Here is a 12,760-nt window from a genome sequence, read left to right as displayed (position 1 = left end):
TCGTGTTTCGCCCTACCTGGTCTGACATCCTCAAAAGAACCGGGGCAAATCTCAGATTCCTCACCGCAAACAACAGATGAGACATTAGCTTTGTAACCTCAGACTTGTGATATGCTGCTTTGAAAGTTACTGGTTGCTTTCAGAATTCAACACGATTTTTGTTTTGGTCTCCTGAATTGCAAACCAATATTATCTTTTTTTTTATAAAAGAAAAGCCAAATGAAGATCTCCCTGTGAAAGTATTTAATAAAATGTGTCTTTATTTCAGTATCTTAAATAGTGACGATGAAGAAATATTCAGTAATGAAGAGCAGGAATACACATCCAAAAAGAGGAAAAAGGATCATTTTAGAAATGATACAGATACTCAATGTAAGATCATTTTTATTAACAATTTTATGGTATTTTACTTGTTTAATGTACTGATATACTAAATTGTTTTGACAATGCTATCTTAAGAGATAAAGGACGATACGTGAGTGACAGTTCTCTCTGCCTACTGACTTGGTTATCAGACCGTTTGCAGCTTCACTATTTAGTTAGTAAGATCTGCAAAAACAAACAATAGCAAAGCCCACAAAGCAATCGTGCATCTGGAATGACTGAAAAATGGTCGTGAGTTCAGTTACCAGTTCACTCCCAAGCAAGGAGGCTAGAGGGCACTTGACTGGAATCCTGCCAGAGCTGGACTGGGAATGCAGTCGGGCGGGGTAGGGAGCCTCCTGGCGGTGGCTCACCTGCGCGACAGGCCCCACTCCCCGCTGCGGCACAAGCAGGAGTCCTTGGCAGCGGTCCTAGGGTATTCAGCCTCCTGGAAAAGACAGGGTACTGTGGAGAATAGAGTCGTCATGGTCCTTGAAGCTTTGGGACTGAGTTACATGAAAAAGACTGTAGTAGAAAAAGAAGAATTGTTAGGGTGCCAGAATTAATGACCAATCACATTTTTATAGTCATGTTTTGATATTACTGCAGTTGTTCATAGAGCTAGTTTTCTTCTAAGTTGCAAAGATGTGGTGCTGTCTTAAGTCATTTTTCATGTAAAGATGTTTCAGCACCTCTTAAACTGATGTCGGGGAAACAAAGCCGTTCTGTTGACATTTAACCAAGTGATAGCATCTCTCATCTATATGATAAGTCAGATAATTTTGTTACCATTTACAACTGTTGAAGTTCCGTAAAAATCTTCATTTTAAATGATTTGCCAGATTTTAAAAACAAAGTTAATTTTTATTCTAGGTTTTTATCGTGAGAAATGGATCTATGTCCATAAAGAAAGCACAAGAGAAGTAAGTATTCTGTTATAATTAAGAGTATTCGGTGCTGTTTCTGTTGAATACGTAATGTCATATTAAATAAATTCTGTCTCTTGCAGTATCAACTCTCTGGCTCACGTTCTAGCAGATGGAAACCTAGGATCTTTGAGGTGGTGATTCGTGTGTGCCTGTGTGCGCGCGCAGGTGCGGTGCGTGGTTGGTGCCCCCACTACCAATCTGAGGGCTGTTCAGAGCAAGGATTTGACATTTTCTCCCTCCGTCTCCCCAGAAGCCTCTGGGATTGTGGGCATGTGTCCTTGCTCTCGTGCATTAGGGGCGCTGAGAACACGGGTGGCCCCCATTTAGAACTGCTGTGACATGGTGGTGAAGTCCGAACCTGTCCAGAGCAGTGCGAACCCTCCCGCTCCTGGCTTCTGCCAAGTTGGCTGCAGCTTTTCTCGGAGCCGTTCGCTTCGACTCTGCTTCCTTCTTCTGTGCTCAGTACCCAGGGGTGCTTCCTTCCCTTTGCGGCCTGAGAAACTCTTCCTTTGCCTTGTTTGCCGAAGTCGGGGAGCATAGTCTAGGAAGTGGTTGTTTAGCACAGGTGTAAGTTAGCCCTTCCAGAGGGTTACTGCTCGATGTTCCGGTGTGGCCCCGCTCCCCAGAAGCTTAGGGGCTAGCTTCTGAGCCGGAAGACTGATTTGGCCTAGTTCGTGGTGGTTTGGGCTGCTGTGGGTTTGAGATCCTCCCCGGCTCACACACACGCTGAGCGAGACCCGTCAGAGGAGCGCTTAACGGACTACTCAGTACTTCCCCTGCTCTGTGTTACCACACCCGTTACAGAGCAGAGACCCATTCGGAAGAGCATAAGCAGCAAAGGGAAACTTCTCATGAGTCTGCAGCAGTGTTGCGTGGGCCCTGCGGCAGGGACACAGCCAGACTCGGGAGGGTCTGGGCTCCCTGCACTCAGCTGCATCTCTGGGCTGAGCACCTGATATGGACCAGGTATCGCCACTGCTCGTCCGCGTGGCCCAGTGGGGCTGCCCCACAGCCTCTGAGGTTCCACATGTGGTTCCAGGCCCCCCAAACGCAGGCAGGCTCGTGTGGCCCAAACAAGTGTTTTGCGGTCTGTAAATCAGATTTAATTCCCTAAAAAAGAAAAGGCCGCTGTGGCATGGGTGGCTGCCTGGAAAGGGGTCTCTGTCTATACCAGTATTTAGAGTTCCGTTCATGGAGAAGAAAGAAATGTCAGCGGTGATTGCCTTCAGATTATCATCTATAATTAACCTTTGCTTCCTCACAGCTCCCAGGAGAACAGTTTGCATATAGTCGATACTCCTTAATAACATGTATTGTTTTAAAAACGTGTTTTGTTGGTTTGTGCACATATTAAGACTGTTCTTGGGATTTGGGCACAAAACCAAATCAACCTTCACGGGGCATCTTTGGTCTGAGACTCAGGTGTGCACTCCAGCTGTTTTGCCAGCTCCTGTCCCGCCATCCGTTCAAGAGGCGAGGGTAATCTGTGTCACTACATGTTTCTAGGATTATCACCAGCTCGTCTAGCCCCACAACTATGACTTGAAAATCTCTGTATACTCTCAGGATTTCAAATGCAGAAGCTTGAGTTTGAAATGACTCCTGACACCCAGTGTACAACCCTGTGTAAACCAGTGTAGACTGTAGGGCCCATCATGAGGGACACACAGCTGAAATAGATGGCAATGTTTTCAGTACTGAAAACACGTCCCATGTGTTCATCTGTTCCCTGGGCTCTGGCTCCTGTGGGTCAGACGACCAGCTCCTGGGTGTCACTGCCAGGCATCCCCTCGGCTCCCCACCTGGAAACCACACACAGTCACTCCCCCAGCCCTGGGCCTTGGGCCTTGGTCCGGTGCGCAGGGCACCCTCCAGACCCGTGGGGTCTGCACGGGGCTCCCTGCAGAGGAATTGGGTGTTCCTAGCGGGCACATCGTCACAGTAGCCGGGCACATGGTTTGTGCATCTGTAGGTGCTTAGCCCAGAGCACATCGCATTGTGATTTCAGTTTCCCAGCTTGTCCGCACAAGGGAAATCAACGAGACATTTAATAAGTATTTCTTTGTCGTGTCCATAGTGCTGTAAGATGGCAGAGCATAGTGTCTTCACTATACGCGACTTATATTTAGCATTGCTATTTTACTCCATGCTAATCTAAACATGGACTACATCGTAAAAACAAATGCCCTTTGCAAAAATTTAAGAAAAAATTTGCACAGACATTAACTGTCACTTTATTTTGACTAATTGGCTAATTATGGATTTCAACTGTCTTGTGTCTGTTTTTCCAGAGGCACGGCTATTGTACTTTGGGAGAGGCTTTTAATCGCTTAGACTTCTCAAGTGCAATTCAGGATATTCGAAGGTTCACCTACGTGGTCAAAGTAAGTCTTCTATTTCAAAAACCATTTCGAGGACACTTGATGGGCTGGGTTTTGAAGGTGACGAGTGTACGTATTCAAGACGCTTCTGGCGCTGGTGCTAAGCTGTGTTTTTGATGCAGGCAGAGCACGAGGAGTGAGCTCAGGAGGAGACAGAAATAGTGGGGGTTTCTCCCACGCTGGTGCCCCTCTTCCCACGCGCTTTTTCCCCGGGGCTGCCCCACGTTGCCAGTTTCACCTGGCCGCACGTGCAGGTGCATTGCCGTGGGAGACCCAGGGGGTGAGTACAGGCTCTTCCCGAGACTCTGACCTGATGGTTTCACCTGCATTTTCTACTCCGTGTCCCCCAGAAGGGTGAGCTCTGCTCCACAGACAAGCAGTGAGCTGGTAGGAGAAAGGGGATTGACACAGAGTGGGTCTCCACAGAAGCCTTGATTGTGCCTTGATTGCACTAATGATCTATTTGTAGAAGACATTTTTATCTTGGCTCAAAAAGAATATATATCTTATGTAATGTGTATTATAGGCAAAGTTTCCTTAACGGCTTCTAGGGAATTAAAAGTGTTAGTGGCAGGACAGAAATACTGGGGTTAAATCACTTTACACCTGATGCAATAGTACCTGTTTGGTTTGGCCCCAGTCAGAGCTTGCCAGGGCGCCGTGTGTGACCAGTGTGGGGGGGCCCCTCTGCTGCCCATGCTTCTCGGGAGTCCCGCTCTCTGGGCCGATGGGGTGTATCCTGATGTGCACCCTGGCCAACGGGGCATGTCCATCACTCAGCTCCTCTCTGGGTGAGGCACTGCGATTGGACTCATCTGGTTCAGAGTGTCGAGAGTTCAGTGGCCAGGAAACTGTGCATGAGCACAGAGGTCTCTGTTCAGTAATTGCTTCTCTGCACACCCTCTTAGAGTTCAGGACGACCTGAGTTGTGTCCTTGCCGCTCTTGAGCACCTTCATGTCGAGGTAGAGGGACTTCATTGCTGGGTCGGAGCTGGGACTCCGCAAGGGCATGAGCACTCTGTGCTCTGACGAAGCGGGTCCGTGGGCCAGAGTCTGTCCTTCCCATCACCCGAACCTCCTCACAATTTGTTCGTTCCATCTGCATGCCACACTCTTACCCGCTGAAGAGGTCTTTCATCTTTTTGAAAATGAAAATACCTTTTTTAGCCTCATCCCAGCAGTAAGGGCTGTGAAACTGTATGTTTCCTCTGCTGGTTGTTTTCTGATACATAAAAAATGCGTAAGTATAAAGTTAAAATGTACTGCGTGCCTTGCTGACTGAAATGGTCTTGTGCCCTCCTGGAAGTACCACATGTCTCTGTATCGTCCCGCGGAGATGGTGAGTGAGGAGCCTGGTGACCCGGGGAGGTGCTGAGGCCACATGCGTGAGGCTTGCCCGGCTCAGTCACTGCTTGGTGGGAATCCTCACCTCTCACCCCCTTCCCCTGCCCCTTGGCACCCCCTTCAAAGGCCAGCAGGGCTGCCTTCCAAAAACCCACTTGCTATGTACGCCTTCTGCTAAGAGCAGGGACAGAAACCAGCGCTCAGCGATGCATCAGTGCACGTGCCACTGTGGACATGCTGTGGATCTTAGCCCCCTGCCCGCCCTCTGGCACCTTCTCCACCCACGCCGGCTCTCCGGCTCTCCCCCAGTTGCATTCTGTATTTTCATCTCTGGATTTGCTTGGGAACCCCTGGACCCCACTCCGCTCGCTGCCTTCTCCTCCATGGAGATGCGGGGCCTCCTCTGCGTGCTTGGGCGCTTTCCTTGTTGCCCAGCAGGGCATGCGCTCCGGAGAGGGGCACGTGCTACTTGACCTCACTGACAGTAGACAACCTTGTCTGCAGGAGCCTCTGCTTGGGATTTTTGTGCTGCTTTACATGCTTATAGCAACTCTTCCTAGTCAGCAGCTAAGAGGATCCTCGTGGACTTCTTCCCATAATTAATGCTGAGCTGTCTGCACCCATTAATGTTGGAACACATACAAACAAGGCGTGAGGTGGCATTGTGTTTGAATTTCCTTATGTTTCTAAAGGTATTCAGTGATGGTTTCCCTGAGGATTTGTATGAAAGAAATTAAAGAATATGTACTTTTCAACATTCTGTATGAGATTCTCTTGTTCCCTTAGAAATTAGCAATTTTAAACTGAGACTAATCAATAATTATTACATGTTTTCTGAATAAAATTTAGTATTAGTTTTACTAATTAGTAAAAATTATTATCAGTTTAGCATCCAATTACAAATGGTGTCAGTTGCTGAGGTAAAGATACGTAGTTTGGAGTGGACGTGTGGCCTTCGTTCTCACTGTGTTAGGTGTGAAATTCTATGTCTTCTACAAACAGAAATCCAGGGCGCCTGGGGGGCTCAGTGTTTGCCTTCGGCTCAGGTCATGATCCCAGGGTCATGGGATGGAGCCCTGCGTCGGGCTCTGGGCTCCGCGGGAGCCTGCTTCTCCCTTTCCCTCTGCCTACTTGTGCTCTCTTTCTCTGTGTCAAATAAATAAAACTTTAAATAAAAATAAAAAAATTAAAACGCAAATCAAAACTAAGTTGTCTCCTGATAAGCCATTCTTGGGATTATCTGTTAATATTTTAATGTTTTTATATCTAGGTTACTTTAATAATTTTTCACAATTTTCGTCGGATTTTGAGGAATGAGTGTTGTTTTTCCAAGCTGTACTCACTCCACTTTTTAAAGGAGAAGAGAAAATTAATTTTAGATGCCGTGTTCTTCAAGCACGTGTAGCTGACTTAGAATCGGGGCTGAGCCGTTGGGTCCCTCCTGCCCCTGGTGCTGGTGGGAACCGTGGGGAGTGACTGTGTGGAGAGGACCTGGGGAGGGCAATGGGGGCCAGTCCCACCCCTCCTGCGCCAGGACAGGCTTCTGAATTCGTGTAAGTGGGCAGGTGCGTGTGCCCACATCAGGCAGCCGGGAGCTAAGTCCGGATACCAGTGCTTGCTCTGGGCCAACATGGACACCTGCACTGGGGAGTCCACCCATGCTCAGGCCACCTGCAACCGGCGGGCCATGTCATTGTCCTTCTTCACTAGTGCCCACGTTGCTTTTCATAAACGTGCTGCCATATATCAGCTTCAGGCTAACTGGTCATCATGGTGTCACACTGCTCTTAACACCTATCTCTAATTCAAAACCAGCTTCTTCCTGTTTTAATAGTTTGCGAAAATTGTCCTGGCCGGTTTACCAAAAGCCTTAGCATAATGTATTGAGCTATTAAATTTACTTCCAGAAAATCAATGCAAACTGAAATATTTCACTCAGTAGTAGTTTTTCTCTTATCAACTGTTTGCAGTTATTTCATAATATACCTTGAGAAATTTCCTTATTGATAAAGGAAAAAACGACAAGTCAAGTTACAGCTTAGATTTGACCCTTGGTGAGTGAACAGTTCTTTTTTTTTAAGATTTTATCCATTCATTTGACAGGAGTGGGAGCAGGAGAGGGAGAAGCAGACTCCCCCCTGAACAGGGAGCCTGACACAGGGCTCGATCCCAGGATGCTGGGATCACAACCCAAGCTGAAGACAGACGCCCATCCAACTGAGCCACCCAGGTGCCCCTGAGTGAGCAACTCTTAATATCTGATCCATAATTCAGCTCACGTTTCATTTATCCCATTTATAAGTCATGCATAAGTAAGGTAAATGCATTTTTGGTCAGTTTTATGAGCTTACTTTCAGTAAAATGAAGACAGATTTGATGGAATTTTGAAGAGTTTACTTAAGATTAACCAGGCACTTGGAAACAGCAAGCTGGCAATTTCAGAGAATCTTCTGCACCAGATTCCAGCCACAGTCTGCCATAAACACTGGTCCTGTCTGTGAGTGAAGCCACATTGAGGGGGACGGGCACAGGCCATTACAGGCCCGGCGTTGCCCCGGGCATGGCCTCCCTCCTGTGTGGGTGGTCACCTGGAGCGTAGGGACTCAGCCTGCTTTGCTCACTGCAGAGCCCCAGTACTTGTGTGAGGCCACCTCCATCACGGTGGAGTGAGGGCATGCTGTCAGAGCCCTGGCAGCCTAGGTCGGCGGCCGGTACAGACCCAGGGCCGGCTAACACAGAGCTGGTCCATCCTTGCTGGGAGCTCAGGTCGTGTCTCCTGTGGATGTAACCTTCTTCCACCTCCTATTGCCTGCGGGCTCCCAGGCCCTCCCATAGCACTGGGAGAACAGACCGTGCCCCGCACCCTGGGACGGACGGTGCCTCTGGGAACCAGAACGACGCCGTGGACAGCAGGGCGGTGTGCTGGTGGCAGGGGCAGCCACGGGTTGAAGGGCTGTGTGCATTTTTCAGGATGTTTGTGAAAGCGGCAGCCGTCGAACTTTGCAAACATGTTAGCTGTGCTGTGTTCCTAAAGTAGGGACTCCTTGGGGGAAGTCCCCTCAGAAGCATCAAGTGTTTACGCCTTCACTTGGGCTGCAGGGGGCATGTGCCTGAGGTCCATGGTTCTTTCCTGCAGACGGCTGAGGCCTCTGCCATCGCTGGCGCATCACTCACTCTCTTCCGCTTCCACGTGCTGACTCGCTAATCGGATAGTTTTTATCGGAATCGCTTTGTAGTTAGAAGATAGTATGTGCTCGTGAAGGGAGCTGCACACCGCCGTGGGATGCTGTGAGCCGCCCCCTCCCCCCTCCCCCCCCTCCTCCCGCACAGGTGGGCAGGCCCCCCCCCCGTGGCCCCACCTACCCCACGGGTGGCCACTGTTCATTTCTCAGGTATTCTTCAGGAAATGTTCTCTTCTGTACACAAGTGTGTGTGCCTATTTATACTTTTGTGGGGACGCACAGAATTTTAAGTCCCAGGTAGGACCATGCCATATGTTGGTCTGTGCTACCGAGAACAAGGCTTGGACTCCTTCCTAGACACGTGCACTCCTTGCCCTGTCCTGCATTTTCTCAGATGCCCGCTGTTCACCTTCTGGGGGCATCAGAGCTGGTTCTTCACTTTAATTCCCTGTGAACCTGTAATTGGACATGTCGTACGTATGGACAGTTCAGTTGACTTAAACTTTACTTAAAACCACTCACAGGATCATCCGTTTTTCCCCGTGATGGTAAATTTAATATTCTGAAATATTTCACATTCTTCCAGCTTGTGTTAGCCCGTAATTCCCAGCATAATGAGGCTGTGTCACCTGGCTCAGGAAGCTGTTCCCTCGCTCACCTGTTGGAATTCTGTGGGGCACTTTCATGAGATCGAGGATGGGGTTGCGTACTGTGTTCTTCCTAGTTTTATGAAACTTGAGTGCACCCTCCATGATTTAATTACAGAAATACTTAGCAATATTGCTAACAAACGTTCAGCATTCCCCAGGGTTCGTTACCTGCTTGGGGAACAGGCGTGGCCGGGGATGGGACTGTTTGCAGACCTCCTGTCTGTAGTCTCTTTAGGCCCTGACTCATCCTGGGTTCCTGTGAAAGGAGTTTGTTAATCCCTTAGTCACACTAGGGGATGAGCAAATGTTAATGTTTATACATGTTTCTACACGGCTAACAAACAAAGCCATGAGGCTAGTCTTTGAGAGGTGGGTCGTGGGAGAGTCTAGTTCAGACAAGATGGTGTCTCACAGGACCGAGAGTCCCCCGATAGCAGCGTTTCACTGGCGAGGTGGGATTTTCCAGAAGTGCACACGGTATTCTGAAAGAGTGTCTCAGCAGCTTCCTGGCTCAGAAGAAAGTTAAATGGTGGAAACCAGATTTCTGTAAGGGGTGGTTGAGTAACTCGACCAGGAGGATACAGCAGGTCAGGGTTGCATGGCTCTGCCCCCTCCCCCCCGCAAGGAAAGATGCAGTGTGAACGGGCGGGAGGGCCAGACCCCCAGGATGCCCCAAAAGGCCCACGTCTTGCCCACGGTGCCCACATGAAAAGTTCAGAGTTTTGGAGTTTCGTTTATGTCCTTTACTGGTGGGTACTTTGTTCTGACCTTCCATGTAACTGCTGCAATCGAATCATCAGAATTATCATGCTTTTCTAGGAAATATTTCTAAGTAGTGAATCTGCCGGGTTGAACAGCAAACTCTAAAAGTCTATGTCCACATGGGGCCTTAAAATGAGAAGCTGGCGTGAGGTGGGAAGGGGCCTCCCCAGGAGCCCCCAGGAGCCCGAGGTGAGGGGGGAAAGGGCCTCCCCCAGGGGCCCCAAGGTGAGGGGGAAAGGGCCTCCCTGGGGTCCCCCAGGAGCTGGGGTGAGGCGGGCTGAGGCAGGTTCTGTGGATCCCGGGCAGCTGCAGGGCTTGGCTCCAAGCTTCTGGAGCTGAGACAAAGGGTGTCCCATGTTCCCAGCACCCAGTGCCTGGCGCGTGGCCCCAGTAGCTATGGGAAGCTCCAGCAGGAGGCTGACGGGACTGCGGGGTGTTTGACCCGCGGGAAGAACAGCCATGTTTTGTGTATACTCTTCCCTGAGGGCCCGAGCACGACTGTTCACAGGTGTTTTGAGGGAGGACCGTTTCAGCTGCGGAAAGCTTGGGAGGCTCTCCTGAGGTGTCACGTGGAAGGTGCAGCCGATGTCCAGGTCCAGGGTGACGGCAGGTTCACAGCCACGGCTACAGAGTGACCCAACGCTGGAGGACAAGTAGTGGAACCTGTGAAAACCTTCACTTTTGGGGAAGGGGTGACGACCCTGATGCCACTGGGGCCGGTGTTGGGACCCTTGCTGACGGGGTGTGGACAGTCGGGGAGCAGAGCGCGCCACTGCCCGGGGGCACCCACTGGGCTCTTCCTCGGTGGGCCTGTGTCCTGAGTTAGTTTTGAAGTTAAGAGAATTTTTTCTTCTCTTGGAGGAAGGTTTTATCAGGGGGTCATTTGTTTCTGTTTCCCCCTGTTTCAGCTTTTCATGTCTGTCTCATCAGCTTCCAGAAGAAAGGCCCGCCTCCCCCACTGTGGGGGCCGCTGGGGGCCGCGTGGACTCCTGGTACCTGGAGCTGGTCCCTCTGTCTGCAGGCGGCTGCTTCCCCAGAGACCCTCGCGGCCTCGGCCCCCTTGTCCTGGACATGTGTGTTCCAGTGTTACTTGCTTTGGAGGATGGCCTCCTCTGTTTCCGGAGTGTCTCACAGATCCTTTAAATAGTGGGGTCATGAAGACAAGGAGAAAGACCTCTGTGGCTAGAATATCTCGTGATGCGAACGTTTCTGAACTCTCTCCTGACCTTGGCCAAGGACTGTGTAGTAACCCCAGTTGACGCCACGGTGCGCAGGGAGGGGCTGAGGCGGGTGGTGGGCAGGGAGCCTTGCTGTCTGTCTGGGTTCAGTCTCATTTATTTACCGGGGCCCCCGGGCACATTTCTGAACCTCCGAAGGCTGTTGTGGGGAGTACGTTCATTAAATGGTACCCTGCTCCATGTTGGCTGTGTTGGGATGATCTCTTCAGGGTGATCGAGACAAAGGGGCCACAGCTGTGGACAGGGCCATTTATGCCCCAAGATGTAAGGGTGGGAGGCAGGTGGGGAGGGGTGCCTTAGGGCACAGGAGGGGCCAGGGGACACACACACACCACTGCCCCGACAATGGAGACCTTGCTGTTCTTAGTTTTAAGAACTTTCCCTCTCAAGGAAAACAAGTGACTTTCCTAAATGTGTCCTATGACATCTTGAAATGGTGGCCTTTCAAGCTGTTGAAAAGGACTCTAAGGTTCCCAGTCCTCTTGAGCTACACCTTTGCTGGTTGCAGGTGAGTGATCGCCATGTGGGAGCCCCGCTCCCCGCCAAGCACCACAACCAGCACCTGCAGATCAGGGGCTGCGTGTTCTTCCCATAGTGGGCAAACAGAGGGTCGAACGAGCCACTGTGGATGTGAATTGTTTGGTGACTTAGGCCAGTTATTTCCTACCGCTGTTAAATATTCACCACAAATTCTGGCGAAGGTACAAGCTGGCTTGTAGGATACTCTAAAATAATTAAATTTTTACTGGTTGTTTTACCGAATCTACAGTTCCTCCTCTTTTCAAGAAAACTGGATATTTAGAAACGGAGAAAGTTCATTCTTTATTATAAAACTTAAGATTCTTCACAAAAAGATGTATTCTGTGTTCCTTAGCACAAAAAAGATGTATTTTTCTTAAATCTTCCTTACTGCCGATCCAGGAATCAGCTGTAGGCGACCACACCAGGTGTTTGCTAAATCATGTCCCCATAAACATGTTGGATTAAAGCTACTAGCAAAATATGTCAGTTCTCCTAAGAACAAGATTCATTAAAGAGGAAGGACCAAGATGACAGTGTGGGGCCTCATGCCGATGCCTGTTTTCCTTCTTTGTTTTACTTTAGTAAAGAATATGTTTACTACAATATGACAGTACCGTGAGCGTGTGTGTCTAGCATGTGACTGGGCAAGTAGGACATTCCTAACGGTGTGTTGGCCGACGCGCCGTCCGTGAGTGTCTTCTTGGCCTCATTTTCTTCCTTGGAGGTTGACCCTTTCCCGACTTTCCTGTTTATCGTTCTATCACCTTTGGAAGATAGTTTTATGATTTGTGTCTGTTTAAAACTGTATATTAAAATTGTATGTAATTTTGAGATACTCGTATTTCACATTCAGTATTGTGAGAGACACCGGTTTTCAGTCAAAGAAAGCGCTCTTCAACTAACTTGACACTTTGACCTCAGCAAAATTAAATTCGATGTTTAGGTCTGACATTTTTAGTGATGCAGCATAAATTGATGATCATGGTAGACGGGTATGTCTCGGCGTGGGAACACTGGGAATGTGGGCTTTTGTTCTTTAGAGGGCAGAAGCACGTCCTCCAGAAACCTGAAAGGTCCATCTCATGGGTCTGCAGGGACCCAGCCCGGCTCTGTCCCCACACCGATACTGTCAACAAGACAACCTGCATGATGACGGGGCCACCGAGGGGTCTGGTAACGAGAGTAACATTGTAAATTGCGTCACAATATAATTTAAAGGAAATAGCGGTCCTTCTGCCGCTTCTAGAAGTCTGTGAATAAGACAAGAGTCCTTGGGAAAGGGGAGAAAAGGGACAAAGCAAGAAGTGGGAATTCCGACTCACAAACCGTGCGCTCGAGCTGATCCCCAAACGGGAGGCTTGTTTCAAACGCAGTCTGTGTCGGGACGCC

At 49.4% G+C, this 12,760-nt stretch overlaps 1 protein-coding gene across 9 annotated transcripts in view; it reads left to right on the top strand.

Annotated features, from left to right (window-relative positions):
• The window catches only part of FBXO25 (F-box protein 25), a 58,479-nt gene that overhangs the window by 33,892 nt on the left and 11,827 nt on the right, over positions 1-12,760 (top strand). For 8 of the 9 annotated variants that reach the window (XR_003520743.1, XR_003520745.1, XR_003520742.1 and 5 more), the window contains exons 3-5: positions 269-372; positions 1,237-1,286; positions 3,584-3,676. Coding sequence is in view for 5 of the 9 variants with exons in the window: in XM_027598685.2 (XP_027454486.1) it covers positions 269-372; positions 1,237-1,286; positions 3,584-3,676 (247 nt within the window). In the remaining 4 variants the exon portion in view is untranslated. Of the gene's footprint in view, positions 1-268; positions 373-1,236; positions 1,287-3,583; positions 3,677-12,760 lie in introns of those variants that run through there. The other variant, XM_027598686.2, reaches the window with a different exon arrangement.

The sequence above is a fragment of the Zalophus californianus genome, chromosome 2 (assembly GCF_009762305.2).
Source record: "Zalophus californianus isolate mZalCal1 chromosome 2, mZalCal1.pri.v2, whole genome shotgun sequence".
NCBI lineage: Eukaryota > Metazoa > Chordata > Mammalia > Carnivora > Otariidae > Zalophus > Zalophus californianus.
This window is presented reverse-complemented; position numbering and strand designations above follow the sequence as displayed.